This window comes from Coccinella septempunctata, chromosome 5 (genome assembly GCF_907165205.1).
Source record: "Coccinella septempunctata chromosome 5, icCocSept1.1, whole genome shotgun sequence".
NCBI classification, from domain to species: Eukaryota; Metazoa; Arthropoda; class Insecta; order Coleoptera; family Coccinellidae; genus Coccinella; species Coccinella septempunctata.
The window spans coordinates 15,325,100-15,343,786 of NC_058193.1; the positions used below are offsets into that span (position 1 = coordinate 15,325,100).

At 34.9% G+C, this 18,687-nt stretch overlaps 1 protein-coding gene across 1 annotated transcript; it reads right to left on the minus strand.

The window, feature by feature from the left end:
- Nucleotides 1-1,265: 1,265 nt before the first annotated feature.
- On the minus strand, nucleotides 1,266-5,537 carry LOC123314388. The gene is made up of 2 exons (XM_044899666.1): nucleotides 5,339-5,537; nucleotides 1,266-3,035 (listed from the first exon to the last, which is right to left on the minus strand). The coding sequence occupies exon 2, from the start codon at nucleotides 2,789-2,791 to the stop codon at nucleotides 1,577-1,579; it is 1,215 nt and encodes a 404-aa protein (XP_044755601.1). The 5' UTR covers nucleotides 2,792-3,035; nucleotides 5,339-5,537; the 3' UTR covers nucleotides 1,266-1,576.
- Nucleotides 5,538-18,687: the final 13,150 nt, after the last annotated feature.

Below are 18,687 nucleotides of genomic sequence, written 5' to 3' on the forward strand. Positions count from 1 at the left end.
TTGTTGACATTCAATATTATTGAATTTTGGTGGCACCACTCCAGGAAAGAACCAACAAGGATTTCGCAAATTCTCCTAAGTTCCGAGATATTTTGTGCTGACACAAGAAATGACGTATCGTCCGCGAATAAAATGATCCGAACAGCCAACAAAAGATTAGAGTAAGTTGTTAAGTACTCCGGCAGATCAATAACGAACAGGATGAACAGCAGCGGACCCAGCACAGATCCCTGTGGCACACCCATTTCTATTGGATACCGTCTCGATTTATGATGGCCCACTTGAACAAACAGCAATCGATCCCTCAGATAGTCCGACACCCAATCCAAGAAAACACCTCGAAAGCCAATATTATACAGTTTACTGAGGATGAAACTGAAGTCGAGACAATCGAAAGCTCGAGACTCATCAAACAATAGCCCAGCGACCGGAACTCCAGCATCTAGGCACCCGTAAACGTATTCAACGAAGTCACCTGTTGCGGACTCTGTCGACTTGCCCACACGAAAGCCATGTTGCTGACTAGAAATCAAAGAAAATTTATCTAAAAATTTGATCATCCGCTTATGTATCACCTTCTCAAAGACTTTCGATAGTGAACTGGTTATCGATATTGGCCGATAGTTGGCAAAATTCTCCCTGGAATCTTTTTTATATATTGGAGTAACCTTTGATATTTTGAGTAGAGCCGGATATGTACCTGCAGTAACTGCTTTATTAATGAGGTGAGCAAAAGGTTCAGATATTTCATCCGCCAAAGTTTTCAACATTCTCACAGAAATCATATCATGACCGCTACTATTTCCCTTCTTGATTTGCATTAGTATATCTGAAATTTCCTGATCTGTCACAGGGTAAAAGAAGAAGTTCTTATCTGTCATAACTTGGGTTGTACAAGAGAACTATCTCGCACTACCGTAATGTTCCTCAATACACTAATACGGCCAATACTGGAAAAATACCCACCAAACATATCAGCCACTGTCTGGGGATCGGATATAATTGTAGGGGAGAGTTCCTTTGAATTGGACAGCCCATGAACCGGACGCTACAGATTTCTACTACACTCGATAGTAATTTAGCATCGTAAATCCCATATTCCCAACAAGGCGCGAACCACAGGGTCAGCCATTTTCCAAGAGATCTCCATCGATATTGCGAAAATGGGATTTACGTAAAGGATGCTAAATTACTATCGAGTGTAGTAGAAACCTGTAGCATCCGGTTCATGGGCTGTCCAATTCAAAGGAACTTTCCCCCACCAATATCGCTCAAATTTATCTCCTGAGTAGCGGAGTTCTGGCTCGTTTCAGTCCTTACCAAATTCCAAACCGTTCTCGACCTATTCGTTGATGAATCCAAAATTCTGTTGAAGAAATCTACCTTACTGGACCTAAGCAGCTGCTTAAAGCACTTCTTTGCCGCAATATAGAAGTTCCTTGATTCCGGAGACTTCAAATTCTGATGTAACCAATGAAGATTCTTTAGATCAGAACTCACCTTTCTAACCTCTCTAGTGACCCACCTTTGAGTTTTCGATCTCACAGATGCTCTCTGCACAACCGGGCATGCAGAATCAACCAAGGAAGTAAAAAATATTGAGAAACTCTTCGAATGCACCATCAACATCCGTGAAGGAATAAACACTATCAAAGCAAGTTGAGGCAGCCATCTCAGACAGGATTTGAAGATTCTCGTTCTTCAATAGTCGAAATGATCTCAGGACAGGTTTAGTGGTTTCGACATCTGTATTATAATTAAATATTAGTCGTATGGCTTTGTGATCAGCTATATTACTCTCAAATACCCCGACAGACAAAAAATCGGTACTAGCATTCGTCAAGATGTAATCGATTTTACTAGAACTAGTCTTGCCGTTCCTATCCGTGAAAATTCTCGTTGGTTCCGTGGAAGTTATTTTAAGATTGTACCTCAACAGCAAATAATCAAGATAATTGTGGGGAGCGAAATAATTGATATTGAAATTACCACATACGAAAATCAGATCGGATCTAGCAAAACAACAGTCAAGCGCGCATGATAATGAATCAACAAAAAACTCGGTATTAGCCCCAGGAGGCCTGTAGACACTTATAATGGAAACATTTTTAGTGGATACTTTGAGATTTATAGCACAAAGTTCGCACTGCAGTTCGAAAGAGAACCCTTCAATCTGCTTAATATTTTCGGCTAAATAATCCGACTTGACATAAATGGCTGTACCACCACGTTGATGCAATGATCTACAATATGAAGCAGCTATATAATAACCGTTTATTGCTAAAAAAGACACTTGATCTGGGGATGACCAAACTTCGGCTATACTCAAGATATCCGGGTTTTCAATACTTATAATGACATCTAAGTAATTAAATTTATCGTTTATACCCTGCACATTGAGCTGGATTATCTTCAAATTCCTTTTCATGGTAGGTTGACGGCGCTTCATGAAAAAATTAGTCACAGCCACGCCCTCGGGCCAGAATGCAGGATCCATTACTGTTTCATGTAAGTCCCTGGGAAGCGTTATCTTCAACGAAGAATATACGTCCGGTCGCTGGGAGTTGAGTTTTTCACAAGAGACATCCTGTGTATATTGTTGAATGAAGTTCTTTAGTTCCAACTCAGTAGTTTCAGGGCTCAGTCTTGACACATGTATGTGTGAAAGTTGCTTCTTCGGAACCACATGAAGACTACTCGTTTTCTGAGTACCAACCAAAGGTCTGTTTACTCTTCTAAGTTTTGGCTGTTTTTCATTAGTAGAACGAATCGGTAACTCTGATTTCCCCATTGATTTTTCAATGGGCTTTTTCGTTTTCTTCTTTGAAGTCACAAGCGTCCAATCAGTTGATCCAGTGGATTTCTCCCGGTTTTCATTCGAATTAGAATTTTCGCATATATCGTTCGACGGAATTGGGACGCATGTGATCGAGTCACAGATGCGGAAAGTCTCGATAGGCACCGTAGCAGTAGAGGATGAGTAATCGACGGAATCCCGGTCTGGTTGACTTTCGGAGATTGTGGCCCGTGCTATCCTGTTGATAAGCTTCTAATCAGACTTCATGATTAGAATTTCTTTTACTAGTTCTTCAATTTGTTTACTCTGGTTTGTAATTATTGTTTTCAACAAATCGATTTCGGTAACAAAAATAGAGGTAATCTCAGTGACTATTTCATTCTTGAGTGCTGAGAAATCAGACCCTGAATAGGGATGATCTGTTATTTGGACATACTGATCGATGTTTTCGGGTTCATTTTCAGTGCCCTGCTGACATGCCTCACAATTCCATTTATTGTTGACACTTGCACGAATTTCATTAAAGGCGTCTATAGACATATTTAGGCACTTGACATGGTAACTTGTATTACATATTTGACAATTTATTGAATCATCATAACGATCAATTTTCAGAGTACATCGCAGCTGAATTAGAAAAACATAATATAGGTATAGTGGATCTCACCGAAACCAAGAAGAAGCGACAGAACACAGAGAAAGTCGGAAATTATGTACATATCTTCAGCGGAGTCCCGAAACATGAGAGACCTAAACAAATTGAATTCTGTAATACAGAGTGTGGAAAGGAACAAGGAAATAATCCTTATGGGAGATTTCAATGGTAGGGCAGGTAACAGAAATGACGATCCTATAGTTGGACCATTTGGGGAAGACAGATGCAACGACAACGGAACAACACGCGAAGAACTTGAAATCAATCATTGATTACATCATAATACGGCAGTACACTGGCCTTCAGGTTAATGATGTAAGGGTTTATAGAGGGATATTATGCGATTCTGACCACTACTTTGTAAAAGCAAAAATATTCTTTCCTTGGCACCACGATAAACCCCAAGCAAATCATGCTCAAATTGAAAACATCAATAGATCAGATGGAATCAACTTCAAACGTTGGAATCTGAGTAACCTTCAGGATTATGACACGAAGCAAAGATACCAAACAAGGTTAGATGAGCGTTTGACAGTTAATGATGACCTCGACACAGAAGACATGTACCAACGGATAAAAGAAGCTTCACAGACATCAGCCTCTGAAATATTGGGTGAAATCTCAAACCGTAATAGCAAATCATTATGGTGGTATGATGAAATAGAAGGTCTGGTAAATCTGAAAAACAAAGCTGAAAATGGTTGACAACGAAAGAACAAGACGATAGAGAATCACATCTGGAGGCGAACAGAATAACAAGAAGAAGAGTTAATGATGCAAAAAGAAATATATGGGATAGAAAATGCAAAGAGATTGACTCTTTTGTGGGTGGAAGCAAAGCAACAGTTTTGGCGTTTCATCAATGCGCTGAAAAGTCCGAGCAAAAACACTGCACACATTGACACAATTCCCATGAACAACTGGGTTGCACATTACAAAGACCTATTAACAGAGACAAGACAAGAATATCTAACGCCAAGTACACCACACATGGACATTGAAGGTGAAAAAATTTCTGTAGATGTTGGAACAGTTAGGCAAGCAGTGCCCATGATGACGAACGGCAAATCCCCTGGTCCCGGAGGAATACCTGAAGAGCTGATCAAATGTGGAACACACAAACTTTTCCAGGCTGTGACAAATTTCATAAATAAATGCTTGAGCGGACACCGGGTGCCCAAAGAGTGGAAGACAGCATATATTTCGTCGATATACAAGAAAGGGGATAAAAACAAATGCACAAACTACAGAGGTATATCAGTGACCAGCACATTTAGCAGGATATATGGTAGAATTCTACGAGACCTCATTGAAAACGAATTCAGTGAAAAAGAAGAAGAAGAACCATCAGGATTCAGAGCCGGCAGATCATGCACAGACAATGTATTTTGTTTTTAAGCAGATTATTGAAAAGAAACTAAACACTAATCAAGAAGTCCACATAATGTAAATCGACCTAAAGAAAGCCTATGACAACATACCTCTGAAGAAACTCTGGGAAACATTACAAGAAACTAACATCAACCAAACGTTGATACAGAACGGTGTACTGTTTGACTCAAGTGGAAGCGATAACAAAGAGATCAGACACAGAATAAATCAAGCAAAAAAAGATCATAGGTTGCTTGAATAGCATACTTTGGAGCACGTTCATTGGTAAAAGACGGAAACTGAATATATATAATACAATGATAAAAAGTAACCTATTGTATGGAGCAGAAACTTGGAGGATAACAGAGGAAAACAAGAAAAGACTGGAAGCAGTTGAAATGAATGTTGTCAGAAGATCGTTGGGAGTAACAAAAGATGGGGAGTGGAAATGGGAGTGGAAGGAACGCTGTATGAAGATATAGAAGCGAAACAACTGATCTGGTATGGACACTTACACTGCACACACGTATGAGGGGATCTATAGACAGCTGTCAGTATACTCTACAAACTATTTACCTTATTCGAATTGTTATCAACATGTGGCTGCAATCTATATTGAAATTCTCAATAGTTTTCATCAAATCTGAAAAATAAGGTTCAATCAGATGATAAAAGAGTAAAAAAACTATAAGTTCAAGCACAAACTATCAACATCCAAAGTTCAATAGTCTACCTTTCCACGAATATTTTGTACGCACGATATGAAGGTAATGTAAACTGCTCATAAAAAAAATGGGGATAGTAATTTCTGTTTTCTTTTCAGAAAAACCCCAATTTTAATTTCACGTTTAAATTATGATATTCCAACGAAATAACCTATAAGGAGTGAAACAAAAGCAACAGTTGCAAAGGAATGAAAATTAAAAAAAAAACAAAATTGTGAAGATTTTGAACTTCACAGTTCTATTAAACCCCAATAAAGAGTTTAACCTCCAAGTGCATCAATTGTTTGGCATCTTCTTTGCACGCTTTCCACAAAGTTATTGAGAAAATTTGGTGCCGAAGTTGTGGCAAAGGATTCAGTGTTTTTGAAACATTCCAGCTGTGGCCGGTTGGGATCAGAGGCTATTTGTAATTGGTCCCAAACGTGTTCGATCTTTGAGGATATACTACATGTCGATTAATCTACTGTACTCGAAATCGCCTGGTGGGATCTATGTGGCCCTGCATTATCATCCAGAAGAAAGAAATTTTTGCCAATAGCTGCATGTATTTGTTGGGCTACTTCTTTGATTACTTTGTCAACATATTTCCAAGAGTTCATGGTTCTTAGAAGTAATAATGTCGAAACAAACTCCGTCCGAAACCATAATTGGGAATTGTCGAAAAAGATGGACTTCCTGAAAAGGGCGGCGGTTTTTTCGTATGAGTGGTAGTATTCCCACACATACTTGTGGACTTTCTATACAGAGCACATATTGCTATCCAACTCGCCAGTGTAGATTACATTGACATCATGTAGACTTCTTCTGACTGCGCCTGAAGAATTTGAGGTTCCTGTGGTATCTCGAGAATATTTACTTGCTATTTTGGAAATGCTGAAAGTCTGCCTTTCGACTGAAAGAGTTAAAAAAAATCTCTTGAGGCATTTCAGCAGTTCCTTGACGAATACTTGGCAGTGTACCGTGAGAAGACATATCACATTTTGGCTAACATTGAAAAAATTTTCCACTTGCAATTGTATCTCATCCCAACCCCAAAGCATTCCACATACAATCGTTTGATCGTATAAAAATGGAATACACACTGAAAAAATCACCGTTCGATTCCTGAAAAATTGAAGAAAATTATTGAACGTGATGACAACTAGCTTCGCGATGAACCAGAAGACTCATAACTCTAATCGTTGAGTGTAGGAGACCGGGGAGAGTAATGATCATTTTCAATTCAACTACCATACCTACGCCGATCAGTTATAACAGTCAATGTAGCTCAATCTATGTTCAGAATTAATGAGATCATTAAGGTTTCTGAGTAATAATTATTCGAAAATAGAAACCTCGTTGCTTGTCACAGCAACTTCTTGCCACCTTTTTTTACCAGCTTTTAATGCAGCAGTTTCATTCTCAATAAGTGTGCCACTAAACACAGTAGATTTAGTCATGTACTCATACGTCTATTTAGTTGGTTCCTAGAGCAAAAACTATGGCCATTTTTTATGTGATATCGCACCACAAGCCAAATAAAAAAACTTCGCCAGAAAAATAGACTATTATAGGAGTGTTGTATTAAGCTGCCTTCACTTAGCTAGAGAAAATCATGAACCAGCCACAACAGCAACTCGTGATTTCAAAATGACATGTAAAAAAAAACTAAATTACGCTAAGGATGACTGCAAAAATGAAAAATAATATAACAAAAATGAAAACAAAATACTAAACGGTATACACGCAATCAAAATTTTGATGAAAAACTAACTTTCACGATTTTTCTTATAAAAATGTCGTAAACTGACGAGCGCTTTTCGTTAACTGCCATCGAGTATTGTGTTAGACCCACAAACAACAAAAGTGCCTTGTAGATAAGCGATTAGCAGTTTTAGGTTTCAAGAAATTTACTATTTCACAACTCTCCTCTGTCTCCTAATTGAAAAAATCAAGATCATACGGAAAATACGCGATTTCGTAAAAGATCCAAACCCTTGTTGAATATTGAATTATACTACCGTTCGGATGTTGAAATAGAAAAGCCCAGGTTTTCCACAAATCATTAGATAACAAAAATTAACACACATTAAATAAAGTTTTATAAAATTTAAGGCAGTTTTTTTTTTGTCAGAAAAGCTGTTTCGTTTCAAAATATCATTGAAATTCAAAATCTTCCGTGTTCCCTTCTTTGAAGAATGCAATGATCTTTATCATCTGTCGGGCAGTTTATTTCTCTATATCATAATGCACAATCTTGAAAGTGTGAGTATGGGTAGGTATATTGTATCCCGAATAGTATTCTTAACAATGGAAAAGCACATAGATACGTGTTCCCTATACAAATATTTATCGATCTCATGATAAGAGGATAATTTGAAGGATCAAATACTGCAATGAAGCAATATGCGAATTGATAAGGTAAATCTTAATTATCATAGATCTTTTCTATATGAGCAGTCTCGATTTTCTTCTGGAAAGTGGACATTCCATTCCTGCTTCATTTGATTGCCTCAAACTTGTTCGTGCGTGAAAAAATGGAGAGAGATAATGAAGTCATACCCATGAACAAAGCTTATTTCGGAAAATCTGAGAAGAGATTGCAGTACATAGCAACAATATCAGGTAATGCAAAAATAAATGAAGTTTTCCAAATGAAGTAAAATTTTTGTGCATGTAAGGTTTGTTTGCTGAAAATCTGTCACTACCTATAACCATCATTGCGTATAGAAAGAGCCTCTCTTTTCATCTTCACCTAGTACTATGCAATATGAAATACATCAAAACTATGCAAGATGCTTATATTTTGTTAACTTTTTCCAATACTCTTGAAATGGAAAACGAAACATTATCGTGACATGATTTCCAAATTCTCACGGTTGCCATTTTACACTTTCATATCGCAAAAAACAGATAAAATATATGTTGTTCCCCACATAGGATTTTCATTATTATAATCAAACTTCAATAAGGGTGGAGGTAAAAACCAATGAACACAGAAATAATTCCGCCAGTGTCCCAATTATCTATATAAAAAAAACTGTCACTAAATTGAATAGGAACACCGAGCAGAAGCGCTGTCGTAGAAACAGTAATCTGAGTAGTTCTTGAAGCCGTTGATGGTAGACACATTCACCACATCAGCTGGAGGACGATTTCAAATAGCAAAAACTTTCTTGGGCAGACAGTTCATTCGATATGAAGCCTAAATGGTTCCTCGGCCAACTTGTTGTACCCACGAAGACCATTCAGATTCAGATAGAATAAGTGCCGAAGATCAATGCCGAAAAATCCATGCATGGCTCTGAAAGCCACCAAAATGTCACCTCTGGTCTCTGGTACGCCGATCTTCGAAGCTGGTTAGCCCAAATAACTCCAACTTTGACTGGTAGTAAGGTCGAGAATGAGAAGAAAATGGCATTCATGTACACGATTTTTGAACATACTCAAAAAGCAACAAATGAGATTTCCGAGTGACTCACCATATATTGCGTTGTGAATATTATATCTACGATTTACGAAGACAATACAAAATTTCGGAGCGGATAATGCTGCAATTTATCGAAATATGCAGTAGTTGAATGTCTGGTAGAACAAATGTGTTGTTGAAATAGGGAAGGGAGGAAAATCGGGTGATGAGGAGGATTTGGAATATGCTCTCTTCATCAAAATCGCTGCGTTTGATGACCGCAAATGAAACCAAACATAAGTCGAATAAACACGTACCGGGGGCAACACTCTAAACGATGTAGCTAGGTCGGAAACGACCAAAACATGCCCGAGAAAATGGAGATTTCTGGCGAGGTTAGCACCGATCATGGGATGGGTAGTAAAGATTCGACTACCTTTGGCACCATTGGCTTACTTGGATCAAGTTAGTTGATTCCATTATGGTTCATTATGGTTTTTCGAGGTAAATCAACCCGAAAAGGTAGATATCCTGGCCTACTTTGTGTTATAGTTGGGGAGCCCAAGAGAGAAATTCGGGAGTTACTCGAGCGTGTCAGATTAATAAAAGGAGAGGTACTCTGGACCCTGTAGAGTACCTCTACTAAAAATTAGACCTTCATATAGGAGGAATTGTCTAGGGCAGCCTGTCAGAATAGTACAAAAAAACAATCATTGTACATACTCGAGCGTGTCAGATTAAGATATAGATAGATTTACTACATGTTGAAAAGTATTTATTCTCTTAATCTGGCAATTCAAATTTGTGGGAAGAAGCAAAAGTTGGAAAAAAATGTCGCATGTACATTCTCGAGCGCAGTGGCTGTTTTTCTTGATTTGAAGCTAATGATTCAAGAATAACGAAAAAAATATAATGTGACAGTTTCAGTGCGGAATAGCATTTCGGTTACTCATCAGCCACATCTTCAAAGTGATGCTGAGGATTTGTGGGTCACCATATTCGACCATCATCATGGTTGGAAAATACACATCTGCTGTGTCTATCTACCACCAGGGGACAACTCGGCCAGAATGTGCTTCACCACTAAACTGCAGAGCAATTTTGATCATCTGTCAGGTGAAGCAATGCTTATATACGGTGACTTCAATTTTCCGCACATTGAGTGGACTTCCAGTGAGTGTGGTTAATTTTTCATTCCAACAAATGTCGATAACACAAACTCACCTTTGATAGATCTTTTGGCATTTGCTGAGTTCTCTCAACATAACTTCATAAAGAACAAGGACGACAGAATTCTCGATTTGGTGTTTTCTACGAAAGTTGAAATTACGGGTTTAAATGAATGCGACATTGCTTTGGTAACTTCCGACTCCTATCATCCACCAATTTAATTTTATATGCGATTTCCCGGTAATGTTGCACTTCGTGATGAGTTCTCCATATTTCGCAATTTCAAGAAGGCAAATTACGTTGAACTAAAAATTTTTTTTCAAACTATGACTGGGATTCCATATTGATGAACAAACCTGTCAATGAGGCTGTCTCAATATTTTACGATGTTCTTGCCGAAGGTTCTGATTTATTTGTACCAAAAATTACAATAAAAAACAAAAGGTTTCCTAAGTATTTCTCCAAGTCAACTATTAAATATATAAAACAAAAAAATTTATCGCATAAAAAATGGAAGAAATTTCAACTACCCTATTACTTCGAGAAATTCAGGGAATTTAGAAAATTAAGTAAGATCAGTATTTTTGAAGATTTTAAAAATTATATTGAACATATTTAAATTGGACTAAGAGATTGTCCGAAAAAATTTTGGAATTATATAAGAGATAACAGAAAAGATGGAAGTATACCAAATAAAATGTATTCTACTGATGAATCTGCTGATACTGGTGAGGGTATTTGTAGTCTATTTGCTTCCTACTTCAGAAGTGTATTCAAACCCTATCAGCAGGTCCGTCACATATCTGAGCAATATACCAACAACATTGTATTGGACTGTATTTCTTTTACAGCAGGTAATGTACTGGAGAAGATTAATTCTATAAATGTACATAAGGGTGCGGGATTTGACGGATATCCTTCTAGTTTCGTTAAAAACTAGTTCAATTTTATTCAATAATTCCGATGAGTCCGGCACTTTTCCGGACATCTGGAAGTTTGGATTGTTGGTTCCAATTTATAAGAACTCTGGCAGTAGAAGTTTAGTCGATAACTATCGCGGTATTAGTAAGTTGTCAATTTTTTGCAAGGTTTTTGAGGGTATGGTTCACGATGCATTGTTCGGTGTTTTGAAAGCCTCAATTATTGATTGTCAGCATGGCTTTTTCTCAAAACGCTCAATCGAAACGAATCTGGTCGTATACTCACAGTATGTTGCTTCGGCATTGGACGAACGAACCCAGGTTGATTCGATATACACGGATTTCACCAAAGCGTTTGACAGAATTGATCATAACCTTTTGATGACTAAACTTGACAGGATCGGTATTCATGGGGATCTTCTGAGATGGTTTTCTTCATATCTATATAACAGGTCTCAGTTGGTTACGGTTAGCGGTTATAAATCCGCGCCATTCGTGGTAACATCTGGAGTTCCCCAGGGCTCTAATCTTGGCCCATTATTGTTTATTCTTTTCATAAACGATTTGAAATCCTGCTTTAAATTTTGTCATATTCTTCTGTATGCGGACGATTTGAAGGTATTTATGAAGGTTGCGACAATCCTTGACTGCATAAGAATTCAACAAGATCTCGATGAATTCACTGACTATTGTCGGACCAATATGTTGGAGCTCAATATTAGAAAGTGTATGTGTATTTCATTCTCTCAAAGCACTGAACCTTTGCACTTCGATTATCATTTGAACGACTTTATACTTAACCGTGAGACTAGAGTGAGAGACTTAGGCGTGATATTTGACTCAAAGATGTCTTTCAATCTACTAATCTACATATAGATTATTTAATTGATTCCTGTAGCAAATTACTCGGTTTTCTCTGCAGGACATGTAAAAATTTTAATGATGAGTCGGCCATAAAATCGATTTTTTAATCACTTATTTATAGTAGGCTGAACTTTGCCAGTGTTATTTGGAGCCCACAATATAATATAATTACATAATCCTAACCCCTATTAACTTAAATTAGACTTTTATTTGTTTCCTATTTGAATCTACATATAGCCATACAATATTAATATTACGCAATAGTGCAGCTGCATCCTTATCTCTTTTAAGATAACCCAATGTTATAAATATCAATTCATTCAGGATGCAAGAGGAGAATTAATTCAGAAGTCAATCAGTTACTTTGCTTGTCTCATTACATAGAGTAGTCTCTAGTCATCGTTGTAAATTTCCAAAATAAAGTTTGTGTTTTTAAAAACGGAATTTTCATCGTAAAAAATATAATTGGCGACGAGGTCTGGGATTGTGCCGATTTGTGTGAAAAGCAGAAAACCTGGAATTGTGCCTGAAAGCCGAGAATCCAGAGCGTCCACGAATTGTCAGTTTCAACTGTCCAGCACAACCAAAGAACAAGGTGAAACCCCGTAGGAGTCCGATTGATTGAGTAGCGCCCTTCGACGACTTCGAAAGACAACTTTAAGGAATACAACGTGGTGAGCAAGTCCTGAATTTTTTCCCCCAGTCTAATAACCTGGCCCAAAGTTATCATTCTTTTTCCCAGTTTTGAGCGTAAAACCGGTAACGAAGTTTTTTCTAGGTTTCTTCTAAAAACCGATTATCAAAGTTTTTCCTAGGTTTTTCTTCATTAAAACCGATTTCAAAGAGTTTTTTCTAGGTTTCTTTCAAAAACCGATTATAACGTGAATTTTTAATATTGAATAATTATTTAAAATAACGAAATCTCAAGATTACTTCAATTAAGCATTTTTCCTTCAAAAAGAATAAAAAAGTAAATAAATTTAAAATGGCTACGGAAAGAATAGATTTGTCTATTGCAGAAAATTTTGGCATGCTACTACCTCAATTTTCAGGTATAGAAAATGAGTTGCATTCGTTTATTCAAAATGCTGAAGATTATTTAATGATGTTCGCTAATGAGAACCAAATTGTTGAAAATTATTGCTTTGCTGTTGTAAAATCGAAATTAATTGATAGAGCTCGTGCTGAAGTATTAACTTCCGATATTCCTAATAATTGGGAACTTCTCAAACAATTTCTCTATACTAAATTTGGAGATCTTATCAACCTAGACGTATTAATCCACCAGTTACAATTTTTAAATAAAAAGCCACATAAAGATTTATTGAATTTTATAGAACGTATAATTGCTTTAAAAATACGAATTAATTATCGAATTGATGCAGATCCAATGACTGATCCAGAAAAATTACTGTATAAAACGAATATTCTAAAAATTTGCAAAACAGTGTTAATTTCAAATTCACCCTCCGAATTAAGAACGCATTTAATTATGCATAATGACTATAGCTTTGATGATACTGTTAATGCTGTGAAAGATTATATTTCTAATTTAGAACAGTACGAATTACTCGATAGAAGCAGACGGAATAAGCCTCAACAGATTCATAAGAATAACTTTTCTAATAATTTTAACCAAAATAATCAAAAAATGAATTTTACACATTTTAATCGACCAGCAAATAATTACAATCGCCCAGCAAATAATTACAATCGTCCTGCTAATAATTTTAATAATTTTAATCAAAATAATCAAAGAAATGCGCAATTTCCTTCGCAACCGATACACTTCAATCAACGTCCAGTGAAATATAATTATCCGACAAATCAGCAAGTATTTGGAAATCGATATAATAAGAATGATAATCAAAATGTTTTTAAACCAAATCCTAACTATCGAAATAATAGTCCTCCAGAAAGAATGTCTATTCAAAGTAGAAATTATCCTCAAAAACGTCCAAATTATTCTTCACAATCTAATATATAAAATTCTCGTGTCATAGTTTTCGTTACCATACTCCTCCGAAACGGCTTGACCGATTTTGATGAAATTTTTTGTGCTTATCCGGTATCTATGAGAATCGGCCAACATCTATTTTTCATCCCCCTAAATGTTAGGGGTAGTCCACCCCTAAATTTTTTTTTGTATTTTTTAGACAAAATTTTTAATTTCTATTTTTTTATGATACAACATACAAAAATACATACAATCCTCAATTTTCACCCTTCAACGATCAACCCTTATTTTTTAATAGCCATTTTAGTAATTTAATCATTAGGAAATTATTTATATGGCAAAACAACGTTTGCCGGGTCAGCTATCTATGAGAATCGGCCAACATCTATTTTTATCCCCCTAAATGTTAGGGGTAGTCCACCCCTAAATTTTTTTTTGTATTTTTTAGACGAAATTTTCAATTTCTATTTTTTCATGATACAACATACAAAAATACATACAATCCTCAATTTTCAACCTTCTACGATCAACCCTTATTTTTTAATAGCCATTTTAGTAATTTAATCATTAGGAAATTATTTATATGGCAAAACAACGTTTGCCGGGTCAGCTATCTATGAGAATCGGCCGACATCTATTTTTCATCCCCCTAAATGTTAGGGGTAGTCCACCCCTAAATTTTTTTTTTATTTTTTAGACAAAATTTTTAATTTCTATTTTTTTATGATACAACATGGAAATTATTTATATGGCAAAACAACGTTTGCCGGGTCAGCTAGTATGATATAAATCCTCAAAGAAGATTCGTAAATGAGAATCCAAAACCTAATTTTACGTTTGAAGAATTAACGCATGTACAGGGTGGGCAAATTTCGATGTTTTAGCACTACAGCTTTTAGTGAGATAGACAAAATCTGATACCCCATTCTCGGTCTCTCTTTCTGAGAAACTAACAAGAGTGGTAGTCATTTCTGGCCACCTTCTTTTGTTTTTGAGTTATAAGCGAAAATTGGAAAAGTGGCGATTTCGAAATAAATTTATATCTCCGCTAATATTGACGATAGAGCTCCGAAATTGAAACATTATACAGGCACTTTTTTGAGTAGAATCCAGTGGCGTGCTTGCCTTTTTAGCAGGATTTTCAATTACGAAGCTATGACCCAAAGTTATGTTTTTTTAAATGGGAACACCAGATTTCGGTGCAATTTTTTGAAAGCTTAATTTTTACTGATTTCAAAAATATATAACATCATATGGTTTGTATCAATATAAACAATAGAAAATGGTCAAAAACCCTTTTATCTCAATATTTCTATGGTTTCAACTCTTGACGGGCACAGAAAAATAGAGCTTCCTATAACAAGAGCAATCTCCTTCCGGCAATGTCATTCTTTCTGTCTTTTTTACCAATTTTCACAAAATTTGAATCTTGGAGAAATTGAGTAAGAAGCATAGAAATGAAAGGACTAATAGAAGGAGACTGTGGTAATCATAAGATGCTTCATTTTTCTATTCTCATCAAAAGTTGAAACCATAGAAACATTGAGAAAATAGGTTTTTGACCATTTTTTATTATTTATATTAATACAAACCATATGATGTTATATATTTTTGAAATCAGTAAAAATTAAGCTTTCAAAAAATTGCACCGAAATCTGGTGTTCCCATTTAAAAAAACATTACTTTGAATCATAGCTTCGTAATTAAATATCCTGCTAAAAAGGCAAGCACGCCACTGGATTCTACTTAAAAAAGTGCCTGTATAATGTTTCAATTTCAGAGCTCTATCATTAGTATCAGCGGAGATATAAATTTATTTCGAAATCGCCATTTTTCCAATTTTCGCTTATAACTCGAAAACAAAAGAAGGTGGCCAAAAATGACTACTACTCTTGTTAGTTTCTCAGAAAAAGAGACCGAAAATGGGGTATCAGATTTTGTCTATCTCGTCTGGTTTAAAAGCTGTAGTGCTAAAACATCGAAATTTGCCCACCCTGTACAATCTACTTCTAAAGATCCTGGTCGTTATCCTAGTAATGAAAATTTTCACGAAACGCCCCAAGAAGAGCCATTGACCTAAATAATTCATTAGATCACTCTAATCAATTACCTTATATTGAATTTTCAAATCCAAACTGTAAATTATTAATTGATAGCGGATGTTCAGTTTGTTTAATAGATCCAAAATTTGCGTACAATAATTTCCCTAAAAATATTTTCAAAGAATCGACTACATTAACTGCTTGTTTTAGAAAGCAAACTTCTGATGAAAAAGTTTTACTACCATTATTTTCAGAATTTAGAACAGATGATTTTCATCCTTTTATTTTGTATAAATTTCATAAAAATTATGATGGTTTAATTGGTGCAGATTTCTTGAATAAATACGGCCCTAACTTAGATTTCAAAAATCAAATTATTTTTAATGATAATTGTCGAATACCTTTTTACTACCAACAAGTTTGTCAAAATCAAACGGAGATTCCAATTGATTTAAGTCATTTAGAACCGAAATTAAATAGTCAATTAATGAAAATACTTCAAACAAATGAAGAAGTACTTCAACTCCCAGGTCAACCCCTTAATTTTTCAAACAGAGTAAAACATAAAATTCGTACGACTGATGATGTTCCAGTCCATTGTAAAATTTATAGATAACCTGAAATTCATCGCGAAGAAGTGAAAAGTCAAATTAAAGACATGTTAGATAAAAAGATTATTCGACCGAGTATTTCCCCATGGTCTTTTCCAGTTGTTATTGTTCCAAAGAAACAAGATTTATCAGGTAAAACAAAATGGCGTATGGCAATTGATTATAGAAAATTAAACGATAAAACAATTGATGATAATTATCCTCTACCTCAAATTGAAAGCATATTGGACAAATTAGGAAATAAAAAATATTTTACCGTGCTTGATTTAGCGTCCGGATTTCATCAAATAGAAGTTGATGAAGATTCAATTGAAAAAACAGCTTTTACTGTTGAAGATGGTCACTATGAATTTCTAAGAATGCCTTTCGGTTTAAAAAATGCTCCGGCATCTTTTCAGCGATTAATGAATGACGTTTTGAAAAAATAAATATATTGGAAAAATATGCTATATTTACATGGATGATGTTATTATATTTTCTGATACACCCGAACAACACTTAGCTGACATTCATACTATTCTTGAAGCTTTAAAGAAAGATAATTTGAAAATACAATTAGACAAATGTCATTTTTTCAAAAATGAAATTGAATTTTTAGGACATATTATTACCCCTGAAGGAATTAAACCCAATCCAAATAAATTAAAAGCGGTTAAGCATTTCCCTATTCCTAAAACACAAAAAGAAATTAAGTCATTTCTTGGTTTAGTTGGTTATTATAGAAAATTCATTCCTAATTTCGCGAAAATTACGAAACCATTAAGGCATGTTTAAAGAAAGACGCAAAAATTAATATTATAGATCCGAAATATATTGAAGCCTTTGAAGTTTGTAAAAGAAATTTATTGAATCACCCTATATTGCGATATCCGAATTTCAATGAGCCCTTTGTGCTTAGTACCGACGCATTAGGTTTTGCAATTGGAAGTATTTTATCTCAAGGTAATCCTCCGAATGACCTACCAATAGCTTATGCAAGTAGAACATTGAACCCTGCAGAAACGAGATATAGTACAATTGAAAAAGAACTCCTCGCAATAGTTTGGTCATGTAAGCATTTTAGACCCTATCTATACGGAAGAAAATTTACGATATACACGGATCATAAACCTTTGACATGGTTATTCTCTTTAAAGGAACCAAATTCACGCTTAATGCGATGGCGTATTAAATTAGAAGAATATGATTATGAAATTAAATATAAAAAAGGTTCAAATAATAATGCCGATGCCCTTAGTAGAATTGTTTTGAATTCAACTGATCATTTGAATTACGAAGAATTTTTGAAACTTTACGATAAGAAAGAAATTGAAGAAAATTTTAATGTTCAAGAAAAAGAAGGTAATTTATTTAAAGCCCCTAAGAAATACGCGTTAGCCCATTGTGTATCAAAAGATTTTCACATGAATAAAGGTATTGCTTCAACGTTTAAACAAAAATATGAAGGAATCAATGAATTAAAATCGCAAAATAAGTCAACAGGAGAAGTCGCTTTTATTAACCGAGATAATAGAAATATTTACTATTTAATTACGAAAGAATTTTATTATGAAAAACCGAAGTATGAAACAGTTTTTAAAGCGTTAATAGATTTACGGAAATTATGTGAAAATAATAATGAGAAATCTTTAGCGTTACCACGAATTGCGTGCGGTCTAGACCAATTGGAATGGTCTATAATTCTCAAAATGATACAATTCATTTTTATGCATTCAAATATAAACATAATGATATATAATATTCGAAGTAAAAAGAAAAAGGAAGTAAATAATAAAAATATTGATTTTAAGAAGAGGAATTAGATGAATGTTTAGAGCTCTTGAATGCTCATGATAAAAATACTAATAATCCGAATCAGAATATTAATAATGAAAATTATGATAATGAACGAACTCACTTGAATGAAAATTATAATAATGATGATAATAATGAAGATAATATTGAAAATAATTTGAATCAAGATAATAATAATGAAAATGATGATTTTACTGTCCATAGTAACGTAGAAAATCCAATTTTAGAGTTACCATATACGGAACGATGTTTAAATGCATATCCTTTGCAAATAATATTTAAAATAGCATATAATTATAACGTTACCAAAACGAAGTTATTTGGAGATAAAATAAGATTTCGTGTTTTGATAAATTCAATTGATAATGATTTATTTAAATTCATTAAAGAATA